Genomic DNA, 22,576 nt, shown 5'->3' with positions numbered 1-22,576 from the left:
TGTCTTTCGTTTTTTGGGTATGTGCTTTATTGAAGCGATGCTTTTCACTGAATTGACTTCCACTGAATTCCACCTGAAACACGGTCATTTAGAGTGGTTTGATGTAAAGTGCTAAGTTCTAGAGAATTAATCACAGTATGGGAACAGTGATGGGAACCAGACGTCTGAAGAGTTTAATACTTCTAAAAGCTAAATCATATAAAGTTCTTACATGAACTGTATACACTGCATGGACAAAAGTATTGGGACACAATTTACAGTTGTTAAAGTCTGGCTTTACACACGTTTGTGGAAGAATGGGTTGTTCTAAAGAACTCACTGAATTCAAATTTGGTACTGTAAAAGGACGCCACTGTTAAAACAAGTCAGTTTGTAAATTTTTTCCCTTCTAGATATTCCATGATCAACTGTGAGTGGTATTATTGAAAAGTGGAAGCATTTCGTAACTCCACATAAAATTACAGAGCAGGTTAGTGAATGCTGAGGCGCATAGAGCATAAAAGTCTCCATCACCCTGCTGACTCGGTAACTGCAGAGTTCCAAACCTCCTCTGGCATCAACATCAGCACAAAAACTGCGCCTGGTGCTTCACGGCATGGGTTTCCACAGCTGCATGCAGGCCTTACATCACCAAGCACAGGACCAAGCATCGAGTGGAGTGGTGTAAAGCCAACTGTAGTTTGGTGGAGGAGGGATAATGATATGGGCTTGTTTTTCAGGGGTTGGCCTAGACTCCTTGGTTCCAGTGAAGGAAATCTTAATGCTTCAGCAGACCAAGACATTTTGGACAATCGTATGCTTCTAACGAACAAAGCATGGTCCATAAAGTCATGACTTGGTGAGTTTGGTGTGGAAGAACTTGACTGGCCCTCACAGAGCCCTGACCTCAACCCCATCAAACTCCTTTTGAGATTAACTAGAACCGAGATTGCGAACCAGGCCTTGTCATCCAACTGACCATCCAACTGACTGAGTAGAAGCTGCTACAGCTAAAACTCCTTATCAATGCCTATGGATTTGGAATGGGATGTCATAAAAGTGTGTGAAGGTGTCCCAATACTTTTGTCCATATAGTGTATGTGTGTGTAAAAAAGGACCAAAAAGGAGATCAAAGTTCCTTCAGCTGGATGAAGTGAGATTCTTTAGGGAACTCAGCACTTGAGTTTTTAGATCTGAAACTTTTAGCTTCTTCTACTTGAGTCATTATTTCAGGCTCTTCTGTCTACATCTGGTCATCTGTGGCTGCACTGCCTGTTCAGCACACCTGCAGCAGACCCAGCCTACAGGCTGGAAGTGACACACCCGTTCAGCCTGGGCTGGAGGGGGTTGTGTCCAGCTTGTTTTGATGTGTCCAGCTGGTAGCCACCCGGACTTCGTATAAATAGAGAAGTTTTCGGTTTTCATTCTTAGCTGCGGCCATATAGGAAAATTCTTATCAGGTGAGTTTGCGTTACTGTTTTTTTTTTTACGGTGTTCTTTTTTTCTTCATTTTATCACTTAAAGTGAGAGAAATTCGCTGGAGATAAGGTTCTTCTTCGAATTTCCCGTTCCACCTTAAATAGCTACTCCGCATGTGCTTCTCTGGCGCCTGCACTAAAGGGCACTGCAGCGCCATTAAAGGTGGAACGGGGAATTCGAAGCGGAATCGTACGCGGTTTGTTTTGTTCCTGTAAGTTTAAAGTCCGAGGTGACTCTACAGAAGAGGACACAAAATAGTATTTTTAAGTTTGCCGAATTTGCTACAGCTCAAAATTTAAGAGACAAAACAAGCTGCGTATCTACAAATGAGCCTGCAGTTAGCTTCTTCGTCGAATTGTCCGTTCCACCTTAAATGGCTACTGCGTGGTTACTTCTCCGGCGCCTGCACTGAATGTACCTGCTCCGCATTTAAGGTGGAACGGCGAATTCGAAGAAGAAGCTAATCTGCGCGATGTGCTTTGCCTCTTAACTTCTGCTCCGAGGAAGTTGCGACGGATTTAAGCTAATAATTACAGTCTTCTTCTGCAAAATGACCTCAGATGTTAAATTTCTAGAAACTTGCAGTTACTCCGCGGGTTTGTGAGCCGTGTTAGCGGATTAGCAGTGCCATGCAGGGGGCCAGAGAAGAGCCCTCAGAGGACGACATGAGTGAGGGAGATTTGGGGGACGGCATGGCTGCCCGCTCCTCCTCACGTCTGAGGAGCAGAGGGGACTTTCCGGAGCTGCTGACCCACACCAGGCTCTCGAAGAGGGTCAGCGAGGGGAACGGGCCTTTCTCCTGGACCACCTGCAGCGCCATGTACGCCGCTTTGAGAGAGCAGCTCAGAGACTCAGGTACCTCAGCCCTGTTAAAGGGGTTAAAGGGGAACTCCACCTGCTCTTCAGAAGTTCTTCAGAATTCAAGGACTGAGGTGTAAACACAATAAAAGTGGTTCAGTGTGAAATGGTTAATAGTAGAGAGACTTATCCTCTCTTCTCTTCTTTCTTAACAGTAGTGGTGATGGGAACCAGGGGTCACAACGTTTACAACACAGATTTTATTCAACACCGCCATTTTATTCACTGTGACGTTGATGAGGGTTAAATGGTGGTAAATCCCAATAAGCTGGTTTATGCTGGTCACCCAGCATGGTCATGCTGGTTGACAAGAATACCAGCATCCAATGCACAATGTATACTTGTTTTTGCACTTGACTAGCCATGTTGATCTGTGCTAGTTTTTCTAGCAGGGCCAAAATGGTTACTTTACTTTTAATGTCAATGGAAATAGACATTATTATGGTTTTCCAAGCTAATTAAGGCCTTTTCTTTTGGTCCATTCATTATGAAATGCACACACACTGTAAAGGACAACAGACATTTTCAAATGATGTCAAAAACCGAAAAATGGAGATAGAAGGTTTTGCTCCGACAGCAGCGATATGCAGGAATTTCAAGTAATAACTTCCTGTGATGGAGCTTTTAGAGACATCGAACTCTTCAGATGTTCGGTTCCTATGACCAGCACTGTGAACAATTGTGACTCCGTTTCCCATCAGACCACTCTGAATGACTTTGTTTACATCATAACCATTTAATTATGCAGGAATTTTGGAAAAATATGTGTAAATATGTGGAGGTTTTCATGTCATTCTGTACAGGTATAGGCTGACTCTGTAAACAGATCGGGGACAATTTAAATGATCCCAATTTAAATGATTCATTCAAACCTTTTGAAGGGGTTTTGATGAAGTGGTGGGCTTCTAAAGTAAGACAGTGTATGAATGACTTTCCATAGGCGTCCTCATGGTGAGAAATGAAGCACAGCTAACTGAAGATAGCAGGTCCAGTATAACATCCATCAAGCTACCGATGATTTAATGCTACATATATTGCCTGAATATGTTAAACATTCAGACTTATAACAGTTTGAAACTGGTGAACTGTTCTGGCGCTTGTGGTTGTATTAGACCTGAAACTGGACGCAGCTCTATGGCCTCTGGCAGCCTATGGGAGTTGGCCGTTTGTGTTATGCTTGGCTTTCTTTCTTTAAAATCGCTGAACTGTATCAGAACTGGAAAACGAAGCTTTCTGAGGTCAACTTTCTTAAAGGGCCATGCTGGTTTCGCTAAAATATAAGCAAGGCTGCTCAGGCTGGCCCAGATGTATGACGTGAAATGCCTAATGGCTCAAATGAAAAACGAGAACGTGCCTCACTTCCTGTTCATGTCCTGTTCTGAGCTCACCCGTCTGCTCGCTCTGTTGACTTTGGTGTGTTTGTTAAAGCTGCATGAAGCTGCACCTGCTGCACTGTGTATCTGCTCAGCGCACAAATAAGAGCATTTGAACACACAGAAGAAACCCTGAGCTATGCAGATGCCTCAGTTATTTGACCATGGCCCCAAAAATCCATCCTGTCCATCTTATTCCTACAACCCCAATTCCAATGAAGTTGGGTCGTTGTGTAAAACATAAATTAAACCAGAATACGATGATTTGCAAAAGCTTTTCAACCTATATTCAGTTAAATACACTACAAAGACAAGATATTTAATGTTCAAATGGATAAACTTTATTGTTTTTTCCAAATATTCACTCATTTTGAATTTGATGCCTGCAACACGTTCCAAATAAGTTGGGACAGGGGTGTGTTTACTGTGTTACATCGCCTTTCCTTTTAATAACACTCAATAAGCGTTTGGGAACTGAGGACACTAATTGTTGAAGCTTTGTAGGTGGAATTATTTCCGATTCTTAATCATATTTTGAGCTTCATAATGCACCACACATTTTCAATGGGAGACCGGTCTGGACTGCAGGCAGGCCAGTCTAGTACCCGCACTCTTTTACTACGAAGCCATGCTGTTGTAACACGTGCAGAATGTGGCTTGGAATTGTCTTGCTGAAATAAGCAGGACATCCCTGAAAAAGACGTTGTTTGGATGGCAGCATATGTTGCTCCAAAACCTGTATGTACCTTTCAGCATTAATGGGGCCTTCACAGATGTGCAAGTTACCCAGGCCATGGGCACTAACACCCCCCCCCCCACACACACACACACCATCAGAGATCCTGGCTTTTGAACTTTGCGCTGATAACAATCCGGACAGTCCTTTTCCTCTTTGGCCCGGAGGACACGACGTCCATGATTTCCAAAAACAGTGTGAAATGTGGACGCGTCAGACCACAGGACACTTTTCCACTTTGCGTCAGTCCATCTCAGATGAGCTCGGGCCCAGAGAAGCCGGCGGCGTTTCTGGGTGGTGTTGATATGTGGCTTCGCTTTGCATGGCAGAGTTTTAACTGGCACTTGTAGATGGAGCGACGAACTGAGTTCACTGACAGTGGTTTTCTGAAGTGTTCCTGAGCCCATGTGGGAATATCCGTTACAGAATGATGTGGGTTTTTAATGCAGTGCCGCCTGAGGGATCAAAGGTCACGGGCATTCAGTGTTGGTTTTCTGCCTTGCTGCTTACTTGCAGAGATTTCTCCAGATTCTCTGAATCTTTTGATGATATTATGGACTGTAGATGATGAAATCCCTAAATTCCTTGCAATTGCACTTCGAGAAACGTTGTTCTTAAACTGTTGGACTATTTGCTCACGCAGTTGTTCACAAAGTGGTGAACCTCACCCCGTCCTTGCTTGTGAATGACTGAGCCTTTCAGGGATGCTCCCTTTATACCCAATCATGACACCTGTTTCCAATTAACCTGTTCACCTGTGGAATGTTCCAAACAGGTGTTTTTTGAGCATTCCTCAACTTTCCCACTCTTTTGTTGCCCCTGTCCCAACTTCTTTGGAACGTGTTGCAGGCATCAAATTCAAAATGAGTGAATATTTGCAAAAAACAATAAAGTTTATCCATTTGAACATTAAATATCTTGTCTTTGTAGTGTATTCAATTGAATATAGGTTGAAAAGGATTTGCAAATCATCGTATTCTGTTTTTATTTATGTTTTATACAACACCCCAACTTCATTGGAATTGGGGTTGTACATCCCATAATGCTTTAATTGGGTCCTCACCTCCATGTGGGCATCGTTTCGATATGTGCCACTTACACATGCGCACCTTTACTCGCACATCCTAGAAGCACTGCAGGTTTGTTGTGGAGCCCATGTAGATCATGATAGCAACCGGTTAAAGAAGAATAAATGTTGGCACAAGCTGCCGTTTAAACAGCTGCATTAGCATCAACCATCTAATCTTGTGTTTTATTTTCTCGTCTGTTGATCCAGGGAAGTCAGCGGTTTGAAAGTATGTAGTTTAAAAGTAATGCATTGTTACCTTTTGATTGGCTGTTTCATGAAACTTGTTTCACAAAGCTGAGATGCTTGCATCTGTTGCAGATGAGTTTCAAGTGAGTTGCAGGATGCATTACATCGTGCAACTTATGTGCAGTTTAGTTTAATGCAAGTTTCATGTAAGCTTCATGTAAGTTGCATGAAAGTTTCACCATGTAAAGCCAGTTTTCTCTACACCCATCGATGATATATGTATAATGCCCTGCTCTGTCATAGACTGCAGTGTGGGGGACTCCAGTGAGGTGCTGCAGAGGAGACTGCAGGAGGTCACAGAGGTAGGACAAAATTAACAATTTACCAATAAAAACATGTTGTATTTTCCCCTTTTTTCCCCCACTTTGCTTCCCTTCTCTTTAGTATGACAAGGATCGGATCTGATTTTTTTTATCTGAAATTTCTTGGCAGCGATTTTGTTTTTTAAGCCATGTTGAAATTTCTGACCTTGTGACATGACTACTAGTGGAAAAATGTACTAAAACTAAAACAGTATGTTTTAATTTCAAAATGATCCTAAAACAGTGTCAGAGTGCTCATTAAAAACTTTCTGTGAGGTTTAGTTCCCATCACCACCACTGTGTACAATTCTGATTTGTTAAGTTTCTCTAGAACAAAGCGTTTCACATCAGGCCACTCTGAATGACTTTGTTCGCAGACTTTTTAAATGGATGAACTTCCCCTTTAAACAGGTGCCTTTAAGACTGATATATGTGTAAATGACATTTATTCTGATTGACTTTACTGTATTTAAAAAGCTATCCGAGCTGAAATGGACAGAACAAAGTGTTCAGTTCAGACTGAAACTCAGGAATGCTGAAGTGATCTGGTTGCTTCCTGACAGCCGTGAAGAGCACAACATTTAATCATTCAAACTTCCATTCCAGTTATTCTGCAACAGACTGTCCGCAGGAACAACACTCTATCACTTTATTGGGAGTGAGTATAAGGCTATATACTGTATGGTCGTATACTGAGAGGTGCGTAAGGCCATATACTGTATGATCGTATACTGAGAGCTACGTAAGGCCAAATACTGTATGGTCGTATACTGAGAGGTACGTAAGGCCATATACTGTATGATCGTATACTGAGAGGTACGTAAGGCCATATACTGTATGATCGTATACTGAGAGGTACGTAAGGCCATATACTGTATGGTCGTATACTGAGAGGTACGTAAGGCCATATACTGTATGATCGTATACTGAGAGGTACGTAAGGCCATATACTGTATGATCGTATACTGAGAGGTACGTAAGGCCATATACTGTATGGTCGTATACTGAGAGGTACGTAAGGCCATATACTGTATGATCGTATACTGAGAGCTACGTAAGGCCATATACTGTATGGTCGTATACTGAGAGGTACGTAAGGCCATATACTGTATGATCGTATACTGAGAGCTACGTAAGGCCATATACTGTATGGTCGTATACTGAGAGGTACGTAAGGCCATATACTGTATGGTCGTATACTGAGAGGTACTTAAGGCCATATACTGTATGGTCGTATACTGAGAGGTACGTAAGGCCATATACTGTATGGTCGTATACTGAGAGGTACGTAAGGCCATATACTGTATGGTCGTATACTGAGAGGTGCGTAAGGCCATATACTGTATGGTCGTATACTGAGAGGTACGTAAGGCCATATACTGTATGGTCGTATACTGAGAGGTACTTAAGGCCATATACTGTATGGTCGTATACTGAGAGGTGCGTAAGGCCATATACTGTATGGTCGTATACTGAGAGGTACGTAAGGCCATATGCTGTATGGTCGTATACTGAGAGGTACGTAAGGCCATATACTGTATGGTCGTATACTGAGAGGTACGTAAGGCCATATACTGTATGGTCGTATACTGAGAGGTACGTAAGGCCATATGCTGTATGGTCGTATACTGAGAGGTACGTAAGGCCATATGCTGTATGGTCGTATACTGAGAGGTACGTAAGGCCATATACTGTATGGTCGTATACTGAGAGGTACGTAAGGCCATATACTGTGTTATTCTGCCCTGTAGGAAGTTGAGCTCTTGCGGACAGAGTTAGAAGTCACCCATCGGCACCTGGAGGGCAAACATGAAGCTCTGAGGATCCTGCAAGGCCAAGTAATACACAACGCTCATTCAGTGCAACTGATGCCTGTGGTTTTCTCAACGAATATATACATTTTTTCGTAGGGACAGATCATCAGGTAGAGATGCCTTATTGATCCCTAAGGAAAAATGGATGGTTGACTGATATAAAACTGGTTCTAAAATCTGATTAGCCAGTTTCGTTGTTACTGTAAAATGCTTGTTATGCTCACTAGAGTCTGACCAATACAGTGAAGGGAAACAACAAGCGCTCAGACACCTTTTTTGTTTTTTGATAAATGTAGAGTACAGGAAGGCTGTTGGTTTGAGCAACGTCATCCTTACCTATCCTCCACACCTTTCCGTCCACGTAAATGCATATGGATATCAAAAATGCATTACGTTTACGCTTCAAGATCTCTGAAGTTGATACACATGTGATTACATAGGCTATACTCCTGTAATCCATCTTTAACACTGACTAAATCATCAGTAGTTAATTACACTGTCATGACACATGTTATTCATGTGTAACTACATAGTTATTAGAGACACTCGATATAACGTGGGACCATATTTTGTTGCTCTTTTGTAAAAATACGTATGAGTTTATGCCCCTTACGTGATTCTGATTCATTTCACTGAGATGATACAGTCGCGTGCAAAAGTGTTGGCGCCCCCAGTCAAATGACATGCTGTTGTTGATTTTCTAAGGAAACAAATTTTTAATTAAAAGTCTACAGAGAGCACACTTCTGCACATTTTAATACAAAAGCACTGTTTATTTGCTGAATATAACGTATTGGAAGAAAATCACAACAGAAAATGAGGCCTGTGCAAAAGTTATAGCACATTATATACTCAGTTTGCATGTTGCAGGAAAATGTCATATTTAGGTTCCCTGTAAAGGATGTCTTAACTTATTTTTAACTTAGAAAATGAGCAATACATGTAAGAAGTAGACTTTTGCATACAGCTGTGAGTATACTCACTTTGTTTGGTCTTATTCTGAAGGCTATATTGGATAAAGCAACCAGCCACACCAAGAGTTTGCTTCAGAAGAGCGAGGAGCGAGCCAAATCTTTGGAAAAGGTGATTCCCGCCTGGATCGTCTTCAAGAACCATCGCAGTAGGGGTGGGCAATATGGCAATATTTTATCATTACCGTGATAAACTATGTCACAGTATACTTTTCTGAGTATATCATGGACATCACCAGTACTTAAAGAACATTGACATAAATACATGTTTTATCATAAAGTATCATAAAGTCCTGTTTACCTGGATTTAGTGCAGGACAAGTTTGTAAAACACTGTATAAAACACACTCTAGTAGTAGATTATTGTTATTATATGTGACTACTATTTATCTATCCCTACTTATTAAATCTCAGAAAAACTAAATATCACTGTATATTGTGCATCATAAAAATGCCTTGAAGTATCGTGATATAATATTTTTACCATATTGCCCATCCCTACATCGTAGCATCCACCTTTTATATGGTTTGAATGCAATGAAACGCATTGTGAGCTCAATAAGGTGTAACTCTGTCAATGCAGGCTAAAGGTTGACAACCATTTGAATGAGTTATGATGCACTCTCTGATTCATTCTTCCAGGAGGTGAACGCTCTGCAGTGGGAGATCACCTTCAACCAGGTGCAGTTTAAGAACGTAGAACATGCATGGGAGCTTAAATATGAAAGGTAACATGATACTTTTGGGACTAAATGGTAAAATCACTAAACAGCACTAGACTTGGTTACTTGTAGAGTTATAGTGCTATAGAAAATTCAGAGACCAGCCTTTGATTGTTACGTCCAAATAGCCATTAAATACAAATTATAAAAGAAAAAAAAGGAAACAAATCGTCGCTGTCCAAAGAAAACCACGCATCTCCATTTTTTTTCTCTCCAAGTTTTGAGGTGGGGAAAAATATCCCTGTAGATTTCCTTGGCAAACTGAAAACAAGTCTGCAAAGAATGGATGCCTTAATAAATACAAATATGTTGAAAAATGCACAAAATGTAGTATAATTGATATTAAATTTAGTTGTTTTTGGGTTTTTTCATTTTTTTACTTAATGGCTGTTTTAACTGGATATTAAATAAAAAGTGTGGTCTGTGACTTTTGAGCAGCATTTTCTTGCAGATTCGCACAAAAGCTTTATGTTTTCTGCACTGGATTATTGGTCGCATGAATGTTCCACTGTGAAATTGGCAACCCTGGTTATTTTACATATGTATATAAGGTGGGTGTGGTCAGTGCTTCTAGAACACTGACCAACTGCATGAATCATAAAAAGACAGATTTAGAACAATTACAGAATCCAGCACCTAATTATTATTTTTCATTATTAAGTAAATGGCTATGCCATTATTGTACAATATTAAATCATTTTGAAATGCTGTCTCGTTTTTTGAGATACCATCTCATTAATTTGGCATGCCAAGTCATTATTTTAAAATAGAAAGTCATTATTATTTTGACATAAGTCATTATTTTGAGATACTGTCTCTTTAATTTGAAATGTTAAGTCTTTATTTTGAGATACTGCCTGTTTAATTTGAGTTTCTAAGACATTATGTTTAAATTCTATCTCTTTAATTTGAGATGTTAAGTCTTTATTTTAAGATAGTAAGTCATTATTATTTTGACATAGTATATTTTGAGATGCTAAGTCATTATTTTAAGATACTCTGTCATTATTCTGAGATACTGTCATTATTTTGAGATGCTGTCTCTTTAATTTAAGATGCGTTCTCATTATTTTGATATTACCTCATTGAGATGCCAAATCATTACTTTATTTGCTTTCTCATTGCTTTGAGAAACTTTGTTGTTATAGGATGACTTGTGGTTTTAAAATTAAAATATGAAGAAAAATAAGAAAATAAAAGCTTTCTCAAAATATCAAGAGGTTTTCAAGAAAGAATGGGAAAGCATCTCAATATAATGAGTATCTCAAAATAACAACTTAGTATCTCATAGTAATGAGAATATTTCTAAATAATGTGATAATGACGTAGTAGCTCAAAATAATGACAGTATATCTAAATAATGAAAGTACAAAATAGAGATGTATTATTTTAAATTAATGAGAGTATCTCATACTAATGAGTTCACATCTCTAAATCATACAAAAGCATCTCAATGATCTCATCTCAAAAATAATGACTTAGAATTTTAATAAGATACTATCTCAAAATAATGACTTAGAATATCAAATGAATAAGATAGTATCTCAAAATAATGACTTAGAATCTCAAATTAATAAGCATCTCAAAATAAAGGTTTACTATCACAAAATAGTGGCACTGCAATTCACTTAAAAAAAAAAATTATCTGCTGGATTTTTTACTTTAAGTGGCAGAACTGGGCTTCCAGAGAAATCTCCGTTGTCTGTATGAAACAGGGTGCGTGCGGAGAACGAGGCCTTGAGGAAAGCTGTGGATGAGAAGGTGGAGCAGCTGCAGGACCTCCGCACAGAGAACACCTGTGAGTCTAATTGATGTCTGTGCTCAAACAATGTAGGCTGGTTTTCTGGACACAGTTTAAAGGAATATATTACCCATGAAAGCTAATGGTGTTATTAGCGAATGAAAGCTAGTCGTCGCCTGTTGGCATTATGCTAATGATATCACGCGCCTGCCAGCAGTTGCCCGCTACTGTTTGACAGCGTTTTTGGGTCTCGTTCCTGAGTTCATTGCAGGTATAGAGTCTGTCCCATTTCTTATTTTCACCCCTTCCCCTTGTTTTCGAGTCTCACCTTTTAGCACTTGGAGCTAAATTAAGGGGTAGTGGTTGAAAGTGGTTGAATTGAGACCCTTAAATAAAAAATAACTACTACCAGTGCTGTTCTGTAGGCAACCCAGCCAGTCTTCGGTGACAGCAGAGGAGGGTAAAGTTCAGCTCCTTACTGCTGGGCCTTAGTTATATTTAGGGCATCATATGCCTTCAAAGAGGGGGTCAATTATTTATCGTCACCCACCCCTAATTCTTCAGTGATATGAAGCTGGAGTCAGATTTTGACCAGCTTCTTGTTCGAATTTTCCCGTTCCACCTTAAATAGAACAGCAGTTACGTTCTGGCACTTCAGGAGTCAAAACTGCTGGGCTATTTAAGGTGGAACGGGAAATTTAGCTGCTAGGTACCAAAACATTAGCATATTACTAGCAAATTTTTTATGCTTGTTATTGCGAGAAGGACCATAATAGTAAAAATGACATTAAACCTTTAAAACGTATTAAGATAAGACAATGGTTCACATAATTTTTAGCAGAAATATTTGTGAGTTTCTTTGTGTTTACTGTTTTAAGAAGCAGGACCAGCAGCATGTTAAAGAGTAAATACATGGCTAGAAAGATACTTCCTAGGGACTTCACAGTGCCTTTTCAAGCTCCACTTCATTACATGTTTCCCAAATTTCCCATTTTTTTCTATTTTTGCATATTTACTAGACTTGAATGTTTCTGATCATCAAAATACTATTCTATCTAGTTATTAGGTTTGGGGGCAGTTACTTTTTCACATACAGTCCTGCTCACCATTATTGGCACCCATGATGTTTAAGTACATAATGTGGAATATCAAGTGTAACAGCTTTTTTTCTATAGAGAACTTCTGTTTGATACAAAAGAGCAAATGATAAACAACATTTACAACTAAAAACATAGAAAAACCTAAAGCTTTCAGCTGTGGCACTGGTATTGGCACCCTTTACAATAAATCAGCATGGAAACACATTTTGACTCACCTGTGCTAAATCACAAATGAGAATCACCTGTGATAAATTGTCAGTGCCCATATGACATTAATTACCCAATGAATGATGACTTGAGTGTTTTAAAAAGCCAGTTGTTATTCCCTGTTCCTTTTCACAATGGTTAAGACAAAGGAGCTGTCAGAGGACATCAGAAGTGCTATTATTAGCAAACACAAGAGGTATAAGGCCATCACAAAGACCTTGGTATCCCTGTTTCAACAGTGCGCAATGTTATTAAGAAGTTTGCCAAGCATGGAACAGTCAAGAACCTACCTGGACGTGGAGGGAAGAGGAAAATTGATGAGAGATGTCTTTGAAGGTTGGTGCGAATGGTGGAAAAAACACCACGTCAAACATCCAAAGACCTGAAGGCCAACCTGGAACAGTCTGGGGTCATGGTTTCAACAAGTACCATACGGCACACACTAAACCAAGCAGAGCTTTATGGGCGAAGGCCAAGCAAGACACCATTGCTGAAGAAAAGACATAAAAAGGAACGACTCAGCTTTGCCAAAGAGTACCTGGACAAACCACAATCCTTCTGGGAAAATGTTCTGTGGACCGATGAAACAAAAATAGAGCTTTTTGGTAATGCACACCAATAGTTTGTTTACGACGGCGCAATGAAGCGTATAAGGAAAAGAACACCCTACCTACAGTTAAGCATGGTGGAGGATCCATAATGCTGTGGGGCTGTTTTGCAGCGTCTGGTACTGGGGGCCTTGTCCGTATCACAGGAATCATAAAATCTGAGAATTACCAAGAGATTTTACAGCAAAATGTCCTACCCAGTGTAAGAAAACCTAACTTAATTTGAGTCGAAGATCATGGGTCCTCCAGCAAGACAAAGACCCAAAGCACACATCCAAAAGCACACAGGAATGGTTGAAAGGGAAGAAATGGACTATTTTAAAATTTCCAGCAATGAGTCCTGATCTCAATCCCATTGAAAATCTGTGGGGTGAGCTGAAATCTGCCATTGGGAAAAAGAACCCTGCAAACATTCAAGAGCTTGAACAAACTGCAAAGGAAGAGTGGAAGAAAATACCAGCTGAGAAGTGCAAGAAGCTTATAGATTGCTACAAGAAATGTTTGGAGGCTGTCATCACTGCCAAAGGGTGTGCTACCAAATATTAAGGAGGGGTGCCTTTATTAATGCACATGGCGTTTTTTTCTGTTTCTTCTTTAAAATGACAGCATGTAAGCTGAAAAACGATGTTCTTCGTTATATTACTTATGGGGGGCACGGTGGCATGGTGGGTAGTGCTGTCCTGGGTTCGATTCCCCGGCCGGGTCCTCTCTGTGTGGAGTTTGCATGTTCTCCCCGTGTCTGCATGGGTTTCCTCCGGGTTCTCCGGTTTCCTCCCACAGTCCAAAGATATGCAGTCGGGCCAATTGGACATGCTGAATTGCCCATGGGTGTCTGTCTGTGTCTGTCTGTCTGCCCTGCGATGGACTTCCACCCGATGACTGCTGGGATAGGCTCCAGCACCCCTTCCCGCGACCCTGACGGAGAAGCGGCTTGGAAAATGGATGGATGGATGGATGGACTTTATCTTATATTAAAAATAGTTGCATGATCTGAAATATATATATATATATTATCAATAAGTTAAATTTTTAATATACGTGTGTGTGTGTGTGTGTGTGTGTGTGTGTGTGTGTGTGTGTGTGTGTGTGTGTGGGTGTTCATTCATCCAACAGCGCTGAGTCAGCAGTGTCTGGAGCTGCTGGGGTTACTGAGTGCTCAAGAGAGAAGAGACTTCCAGAAGACGCAGCCCCCGAGCAAACAGGGGAGAGAGGGGTCCGCACTGGAGGTACCACAGATGGGTAGATGATGTGGATGGAAACCCAGATGAGGGGATGAATGTTTAGACTGTGTATTTTTGACCTCAGTGATTAGAATTGAGGCTGATCATTTAGGAAACAGTAAAGTGTATCGGTGTATCGGTGTATCGGTTTGATTTGCTGTTTTTGTGACGATTTAGAATTATTAAAAAAATACTGAACATGCAAACCTGACTGAATTACAGAAGATAAAATGATGCATCCCTCTTATTTTCACGTTGGAAAACAAAAGAGGAGCTGGGCAGTAGGGTGAAATTTATATTTGTAGTGATAAATGATGTCACAATACGTCACAATAAACTTTTAAAATGTATCGTGGAGATCATCAGTGCTCAAAAACTGCATGTTTGGTAATAAAGACAGTAAGTTGTGTTCTCTGTGTTCTAGCTTGCTGTGTACGGAGCGTGCCAGTGTAGTCCCAGTGTGGGGGAGCCGTGTCCCTGTGCTAAGAGCGCAGCTGCAAGCCGCAAGCAGGTTCTCCAGCTCAAACAAGAGGTAACAACAACAGCAGAGAAAAAGCTGCCCCCAAACTACTGCGCTGTTCAGAAGGCAGAGGCCTTCAGTTACTACATTTCCAGTTAAAACAGCCATTATTTACATTATCTTATTCGTTTTTCACCAACAGAAAATCGTTCACCTTTATTCCAACTTCCATGCTTCTCAATAAATCTGGAGACACACCTCCAAAGTTCAGTCGTAGTAGTTGGTTGAACTTTCTACTTCTCACGATCCAAGTAATCAAACACACTCAGGCTATGTTCACATTAACAGGTTGAAGTGGCACGAATCCGATCTTTTGCCCTAATGTGACTCAGATCGGATATTTTCAGGGCTGTGTGAACACAAATCTGAACTTTTCAAATCTGACCTCAGCCACTTTCATATGTGGTCCTAGATCGGATACGTATCCAATTCGGGGCCATGCGACCTTAATGTGACGCTAAGATCGGAATTCATGTGCTTATTTCCACTGCGTGTGCCATCACTCAGTGTTACTCTGGCAGCAGCGCCAAACAGCAGTTAAAGCCTGTAAACAGTGGAAAAGCAGCTCATCTCACTTTTTCCACCTTCGTCTGGTTCTAATAATAAAGCTGAGAGCTGATCAGAGTTAATGATCTTCTCAGCGAAGCTCGTTCTGACCGTTAGTTTGTGCTGATGATCCACAAGATTCATTCACGTGATGTTACTGAGTAGGATGAGCTCATGCGGGTCATTTCAGGACGCCATTCATTCACATTAATGACAGATTTGAGTCACTTACTTAAACGAGTGTGACTCATTGCGTCAGAGAGATCGGATTTAAGCAAAAAATCAGATTTGAGCAACAAGGCCTGTAATATGAACACAGCTTCAGTGATATTTCCTTTTCTCAGCGAGGTTCTTCTTGATCAGCTACACATCCTTTTAGACCCATAGCACTGAGTCGTCTTCTCACAGTGGAAGGATGGACAGAAACACCTGTGGATGTTTTCAGATCTGAAGCAGCTTGATTTTCTCCTCTCTCTCAAAGACGAAAGCTTTAAGTGCTGTTTATCTGATGCGATCAGTTTTAGTGTCCACCTGGTCTTCCAGCTGGTTGTTAGGAGCCCCATTTTCTCTGTATCTTTTACAAAACTCCATTTTTTTTCCCTCTTATTTGTTTTTTTACTTCTTCTTCAAGTGGGTTATGTTATATTGAATCTTCTCAGAAATATCTCCTGACAAAATCTCCTGATTTGATTTGATTTGATTTTGGCTAATGTTATAACATGCTTTAAACTCTTTTCTAGGATGGTTAGAAATAATAATGTTGATCCCTAAATTGTGTCTGGCAAGGTGTTAGAATGTGACTTCAGTTCAGCTTGAAGAAGAATCTGAGGTGATTCCTCATGAAGCTGCTTAAAAATATTATTATTTCTTTAACACTTTTTAGTCACTGTATGATTTCATATGTGTTATTTCATAGTTATATTGGCCTCAGAATTGTTCTGAAAAGACAAAAAAGTTGTAATAACAAAACAACAATAACAATAACAACAACAATAATAATAATAATAGTAATAATAAGTATATAAATTGCATAAATTGCATCAGTAGTTATGTCCAAACCACTGACTGGTTCTGTAGATGTGCTCTATTGTCTGTTTGCGTATCAGTTGGAGCTGCAGAGGAGGAGGAAGGAGGAGGCGTATGTGATGGTGGACGCGTTCCGCATCGCCTTTGAGCAGCAGCTGAGGAGAGGGAGCGAAAAGGTGCTGCAGCTGACTGAAAACGACAGGCTCACACCTCGCCATTCGAAACCAGAGAAAGGTACAGTCATTAATGCTGTCACTGTTGCATCAAAAGCATTTAACTACATTTTTTTACAGTTATTTTACCGTTTTCGTCTTTTGTACTGTAACGTTTGATGATGAATGGTCCAGTAGAATAAGTTCAAATGTTTGAAACAAGAACCAAACTGAAAGGCTCATGTCTCTTTGAAAGAGGAGAGACCGAAAAATTCAAAATTGAAGGCTAAATGACTGTTTCAGAAATCACCAGTAAAACCTGACAAAAAATAGTTTGCAGAGTTTGGCTACGCACAAAAAAATGTGTTTTTCCGGGTTGTTCTGGCGGTTTCCAGCCAGTGATCTGTTTACTCCTTTGTAATGTCTCAGGCTAAAAGCTACACTCACCACAGAATGTGTTAGATTAAAGATTTCACTCTAACACCAGTCACTCTAATTTGCACTCTCAGAAATCCTCTAAACAGGTTTTTGCTGGCATCCTCTAAACATTTTAGCATAAGTTAGCACTGGAACCAATCCCGTGTTATGGTGCTAAATAAGCTAGCCAGAACGCTACCATCACAAGTACCACTGATGGACTGTAACTTAGTAAATGTAATTGGTTTCTGTACTTAAGTACTTTTTTGCGTATCTGTACTGAAGTTTTTCCATTTGGGCGGCTTTTTACTTTCACTTCACGACATATCAAAGTCAGTATGTTACTCTGTCATTCCTTTTGGTCTATGTGTGCATATAAATGTACCTGTTGGTCATACGGACCCAGTGCAGCACATGGTTCAACGTCAGCGCAGCAGCGAAAAACTTTGGGAGAGTCTGTTCAACATAAATGATGAACTAACCTAACTTTGTGTAAATAGAGCTCAATATAGAAATATGTCCACATATGCAGTCGAGACTGACGCGGCTTTTTTCTGAATTTCTACAAACACCATTTCATTTTATAGTAAATGAGTTTGGGCTGGTTTATGTTTATGAACAGACGCCTACAGATCAACATAGTAAAGGAGCTCATCTGTGATCCTGAGTTTAAAGCCAGTTTTTATTCAACTTAAACTTGGAACTAAGTTGTAAATAAATCTGAAACTGAAACTTTGCTTGTGTGTAAAAAGTGATTTCAGAGCCACTCGGTTCTCCCTGATGGAAACTGTTTACCTTCAGTGTTTTGTGCTTCTGATCATTTTAATAGACGTCAGCGTCACTAATTAATGACGTTCTATTAAAAGACTGGTTTACCAAGAGAGACGCTGGAGGACTTTCACCTGAAATGAGTTCATGAAGCCAGTCTGGTTATAAAAATGATAACAGGACATCAGAGTCAGAATTACTCTTTTAGTACTTTTACTTTATACTTAAGTACATTTGAAGGTAAATACTTTAGTACTTTTACTCAAGTGGATGTCTAAAGGGAGGAACTTCTACTTTTACTGGAGTGATATTTTACTTTGGGTCTCTACTTTAACTCAAGCAGATGGTTTGTGTACTTCGTCCACCTCTGCCAAGTACCACAGAACATGTTTGATTTTAGCTTTCTTTCACTCTAACACCAGTCACTCCATTCTGTGCTCCCAGATATCCTCTCAAGGGGTGTGATTTTAGCCTCAGTTAGCTGGAATCGAGCCTTTGGGATGTTTGGGATGTTTGGCCTGCTAACTAAGCTTCCATTAGCTTAGCTAAAATGCTACAGTCGCAAGCACCACAGAAAAGGTTCAGTCTTAGCCTTCTGTCACTCCAACACCAGTCACTCCACTTTTACTCTCAAACTTTGGTTTATATCATCTACACTTGTTTCAGCAGAGCAGCAGTTAGTCAGAGTCAAGCTTGTGCTGTGGTGTGTGGCCCTGTTTGGGTCTGTAGCTGCTCGCTAAACCAACATATTGAAAGATGCTGTTCGAGATGTTGTTTTGTTACACTTCTAATGCTGAATCATTTTAGTATTAAGCTACAAGTATGTCTACAAAATTGTTAAGACTTCTCCAGATGTTTGAACACTATATTCAGTTGACTGTAAAATTTCATACTCTGCTTTGATTTGCAGGGAAGCAAAGCTCAGCCAGCGTGGCTCAGAGGATGAGGAGGTTTCTGCCGTCTACCAGGGAGGGAAAAGTGCCAAGTGACTCCACAGAAACCCTCCAGTTACTGCTCGATCTGGTGCGTGTAGGCCACTTTAATTTGATATGGTATCCTAAACTCAAAGCAGCATAGAAAGAATTAAAATGTAGAACAAGTATAGTTTTGATCACTTGCGAGATTCAATCTTTGTGCAATTCAGAATTATGAAATTTGGAATACACAGAATAAACATGTGTCACTTGAACGGCTTTTACCACAGCACTGATACATCGACAACAGAAACATACAGTTTCTTGAAAATAGGCAAAGAATTGAATGAATGCATACCTTGATGAAAACATTTAAATAATATTGAATTATGTTATGTATTTGATTATAATCAATGGTAACCACAGGTGACTATTAAAGCTAGGCCTTCATTTGGTGCCCTATATGTCAAAATTCAACCCAAAAGCAAGAAAAAAACCCACCTTTAAAACAATGATCATTTCTACTAGCTTCCTTATTGGAATTCTAATAGCATGTTTGCGCTAAGCTAATGCACATTAACATTTTTGGCTGTTCTAGATTAAACACAAAGAATTGAAGCTCAAAAACACTTCAGATTTTGTGTGTGAAGCCATTAACAGACATTATTTACCTTGCATGTAGCAGTGGAGTCCTGACATAGTGCTGCAGCTATACGACACTGCCAATTTCTTCTAGCCTACTTATGGGATTTCTAATTGTACGTTAGCGCTAAGCTAATGTGCATTGACATTTTTGTCTGTTTCAGCTTCTAGTGCCTTGCGTGTTCTAGTTTTAGTGATTCTTTCAGACATTCATACAGCTGTTACTGTTTTCTATTCCTAACAACTAACTGAAACCTAGTTAGTTCAGCCCCTGAAGTCCTAACCCAAGAGAGAGCTCATTTAGCTGTATCTACCTAGTTATCCAATCAAATCTTAACAATGAAAAGAAAATATTACTACAGTTCTTGCGACCAACAAGCTGATTCTGTTAATGAAAATTGCAGATTTTTTGACTGAATACAAAAGTAAATGGACATTAACCAGCTGTGCCTCTGTTTCAGCTGAGTGACAAGGAGGAGGCCTTGGCCCATCAGAGGAAGGTCAGCTACATGCTAGCCCGGAGCTCAGAGGAGCTGGAGAAACGTCTTCAGGCACAGCTCAGAGCTGACCCTAATTTGAACACAAAAGCTCCTGAACAGGTCGAATGTGCCGGAACCGATGGCTGTAAATGCTCAGTGGACTGTAGCGATGACCATACGGCTTGTTTGTCCTCTAATAAGCCAGATTCTACTGTAGCAGCCGTGAACCTTGATGAAGAGCAGAGTTCAGCAGAAGGCCAGGCGGCCGCAGAGGCCGAGCGTGAGAGCGACAGAGTTGAAGAGGAGAGTTGAAAGGAACACTACGCTTTTTTGGAGCGCACTACAGGTCCACAAATATGGGCAGGAAACAAGTCACAAACACAGACAGTTTAAGCTTAGTGGTAAACAAACCTCTGGAGTCACGCGTGATTCTGTATTCTGCATCATGACGATATAAGGAAACCCATGTTTGAGCATTTTTACTCCATGGGAAAAATGAATGGAGCATCCAAAATTTGCCAGTGTGTTCCAAGCCATACAAGTTTTTCTTGTGTACATTTTTCCACAGAATGTCAGTGGACCCTCTGACTAATAAGGTCGTTTAGCAGGCAAAATATAAATAATGCTACTTACAGGTTTTTTTTGCTAAACTTTGGGCATCCCTGTTCAAATTAGACATTTTATTGATTTTTTAAGCTGTATTAAAATAACATTTTTATGTTGATGCACAGTTACTTTATATTTTGTAAAAAAAAAAGAAAAAGAAAAAAGTAGTAATTGTGACATGCAAAAGTTTGGGCACCCGACTAATTCAGTAACATCCTATTTGGCAAATATTGCAGCATGTAAGTATTTTTTGTAGCCAGTTAGGAGTCTTTCTGGTTTTTTTTTTTTTTTTTTCAGCCACTCTTCCTTCTACTAGTTCAGAAATATTCTTGGTCCGTCTCGCATACACATCATTAAAATCCACAGATTTTGCATTTTATAAAGTAGTTAATGGTAGATTTTAAGGTTTTATTGGATCAGTGAGAGTGTTTACAAGCAGAAAATCAGATTTTGTCAGGAATTTGTTCAATGCGTTAACATGCTCTTGAACAATCAGATAATGGGGAAACTCCAGGTCTACATGAGTCAGACAGTAATCAGATTTCTTCTCTGCAATCGGCCAGTAAACTCAGAAGAAGATGTGACGTAAAGGTAATTTAAAATTCAAACTTAATGCCGTGGCTTTTTTTTTCCCGTCAGTTGGCTCATAAGGATGCCCTTTCCATTATCTAGACTGCTGACTAGTTGTATAAATTACAAGTCAACATAAAGAAGAATGCATCAACAAAATTCCACACAAAAATTTTGTGAAATATTTTTGACCACGACTGGAGGTTATGGAACCAGCCTTGTGACCGTAAGGTCGCCGGTTCGATCTCCAGAGCTGACAGGACATGACTGAAGTGCCCTTAAGCAAGGCACCTAACCCACAACTGCTCCCTGTGCGCTGTAGATAGGGCTGCCCACCACTCCAGGCAAGTGTGCTCACTGCCCCCTAGTGTGAGTGTTCACTACAGTGTAGGTGGTGTTTCACTGCATGGATGGCTTAAATGTTCCACATTGAAGGACTAATAAAGGGTAACTTAACTTAAAAGGAGCCTCATTTCTCCAGAATGAAGCTAATGCTAAATTTGTATTCAAAAAATGCTATTAAGTAAATATCGTCTTGAAGTTGACAACAAAGTATATTGGTCAAACTGTTTTAAACAATGCTTAACCTTAGTGCTAAAGTAATTACGTACATCCAGCAAAAGGACGAATCACTGTTTACCACCATTGACGGATACGCTTACTCTGTATTTCTAGAGGTGTTCAGAAACAGCGTTAGCATGCTAACACTGACATTTGAGTTGCGATGTCTTGTAATGTTTACGTGCATTTGATCGGTTTTAACTCGTGTAACCTGCCTTAATGTAATATGATGTAGATACCACATAATCACAGCATATTTGTTTTGCACATTTCATTTGTTCGGTTTCTTAAATTGTAATATCTGCCATGTCTTAACATCTTGTTTGACTTAAGCTACATTTTAGCACCACATGTCCTGCTGAACCACATTCAGGGATCAGCTTCTTTAGACTGACAAAGACAACAGAATTTTGTACGTTTTATCTAATGCACGGTTTTTAAATACATTTTGTATATGATGGGAGTTCCACTGATTTTTTTGGAAATTGACATAATAAAATCGTTAAGATGTAAACAGTTACTCAGAGTGGTTTGATGTGAACTGCTCTCCTACCAATCGAGCAGTCCTGCTGCACATGCCTATATCACTGCAGCAACTTCATTTTTCAAATAATTTTATTGGGTTTGTATTGGCAGTGTCACCTTCTTCTGTCAACTTCACCTGTCAGAATATCCTATTGAAAGGTTAATGTGTTGGGCTACCTATAAAGATGTGCTGCAGTGAGACTTTTCTTTAAGGTGAGTGGCTGTTTTCTTTTTTTTTTATATTTTGTTTTGTTTTTTTGGAAGTTTTGACCAGGAGTGGGCAACTGAGGCCTAGAGTCCAGCACAGTTTGGTGATTTTCCTGCTCTAGCAAACCAGCCGAACGTGGTAATTAACTTCTACACTGAATTAGGTTCAACCAGGTTCAGTACCCGAGGATCGGAACGCAAAGGCCCCTGCCTTCGGC

General features: G+C 40.0%; 1 protein-coding gene across 1 annotated transcript; it reads left to right on the top strand.

The window, feature by feature from the left end:
- Nucleotides 1–1,321: 1,321 nt before the first annotated feature.
- Nucleotides 1,322–21,521, top strand: ccdc125 (coiled-coil domain containing 125). Its single transcript, XM_017709669.2, has 12 exons — nt 1,322–1,439; nt 2,034–2,313; nt 5,984–6,042; nt 7,794–7,880; nt 8,862–8,939; nt 9,470–9,555; nt 11,265–11,347; nt 14,319–14,431; nt 14,850–14,957; nt 16,598–16,751; nt 18,765–18,877; nt 19,872–21,521. The coding sequence occupies exons 2-12, from the start codon at nt 2,088–2,090 to the stop codon at nt 20,199–20,201; spliced, it is 1,437 nt and encodes a 478-aa protein (XP_017565158.2). The 5' UTR covers nt 1,322–1,439; nt 2,034–2,087; the 3' UTR covers nt 20,202–21,521.
- Nucleotides 21,522–22,576: the final 1,055 nt, after the last annotated feature.

This window comes from Pygocentrus nattereri, chromosome 20 (genome assembly GCF_015220715.1).
Source record: "Pygocentrus nattereri isolate fPygNat1 chromosome 20, fPygNat1.pri, whole genome shotgun sequence".
NCBI classification, from domain to species: domain Eukaryota; kingdom Metazoa; phylum Chordata; class Actinopteri; order Characiformes; family Serrasalmidae; genus Pygocentrus; species Pygocentrus nattereri.
This window is presented reverse-complemented; position numbering and strand designations above follow the sequence as displayed.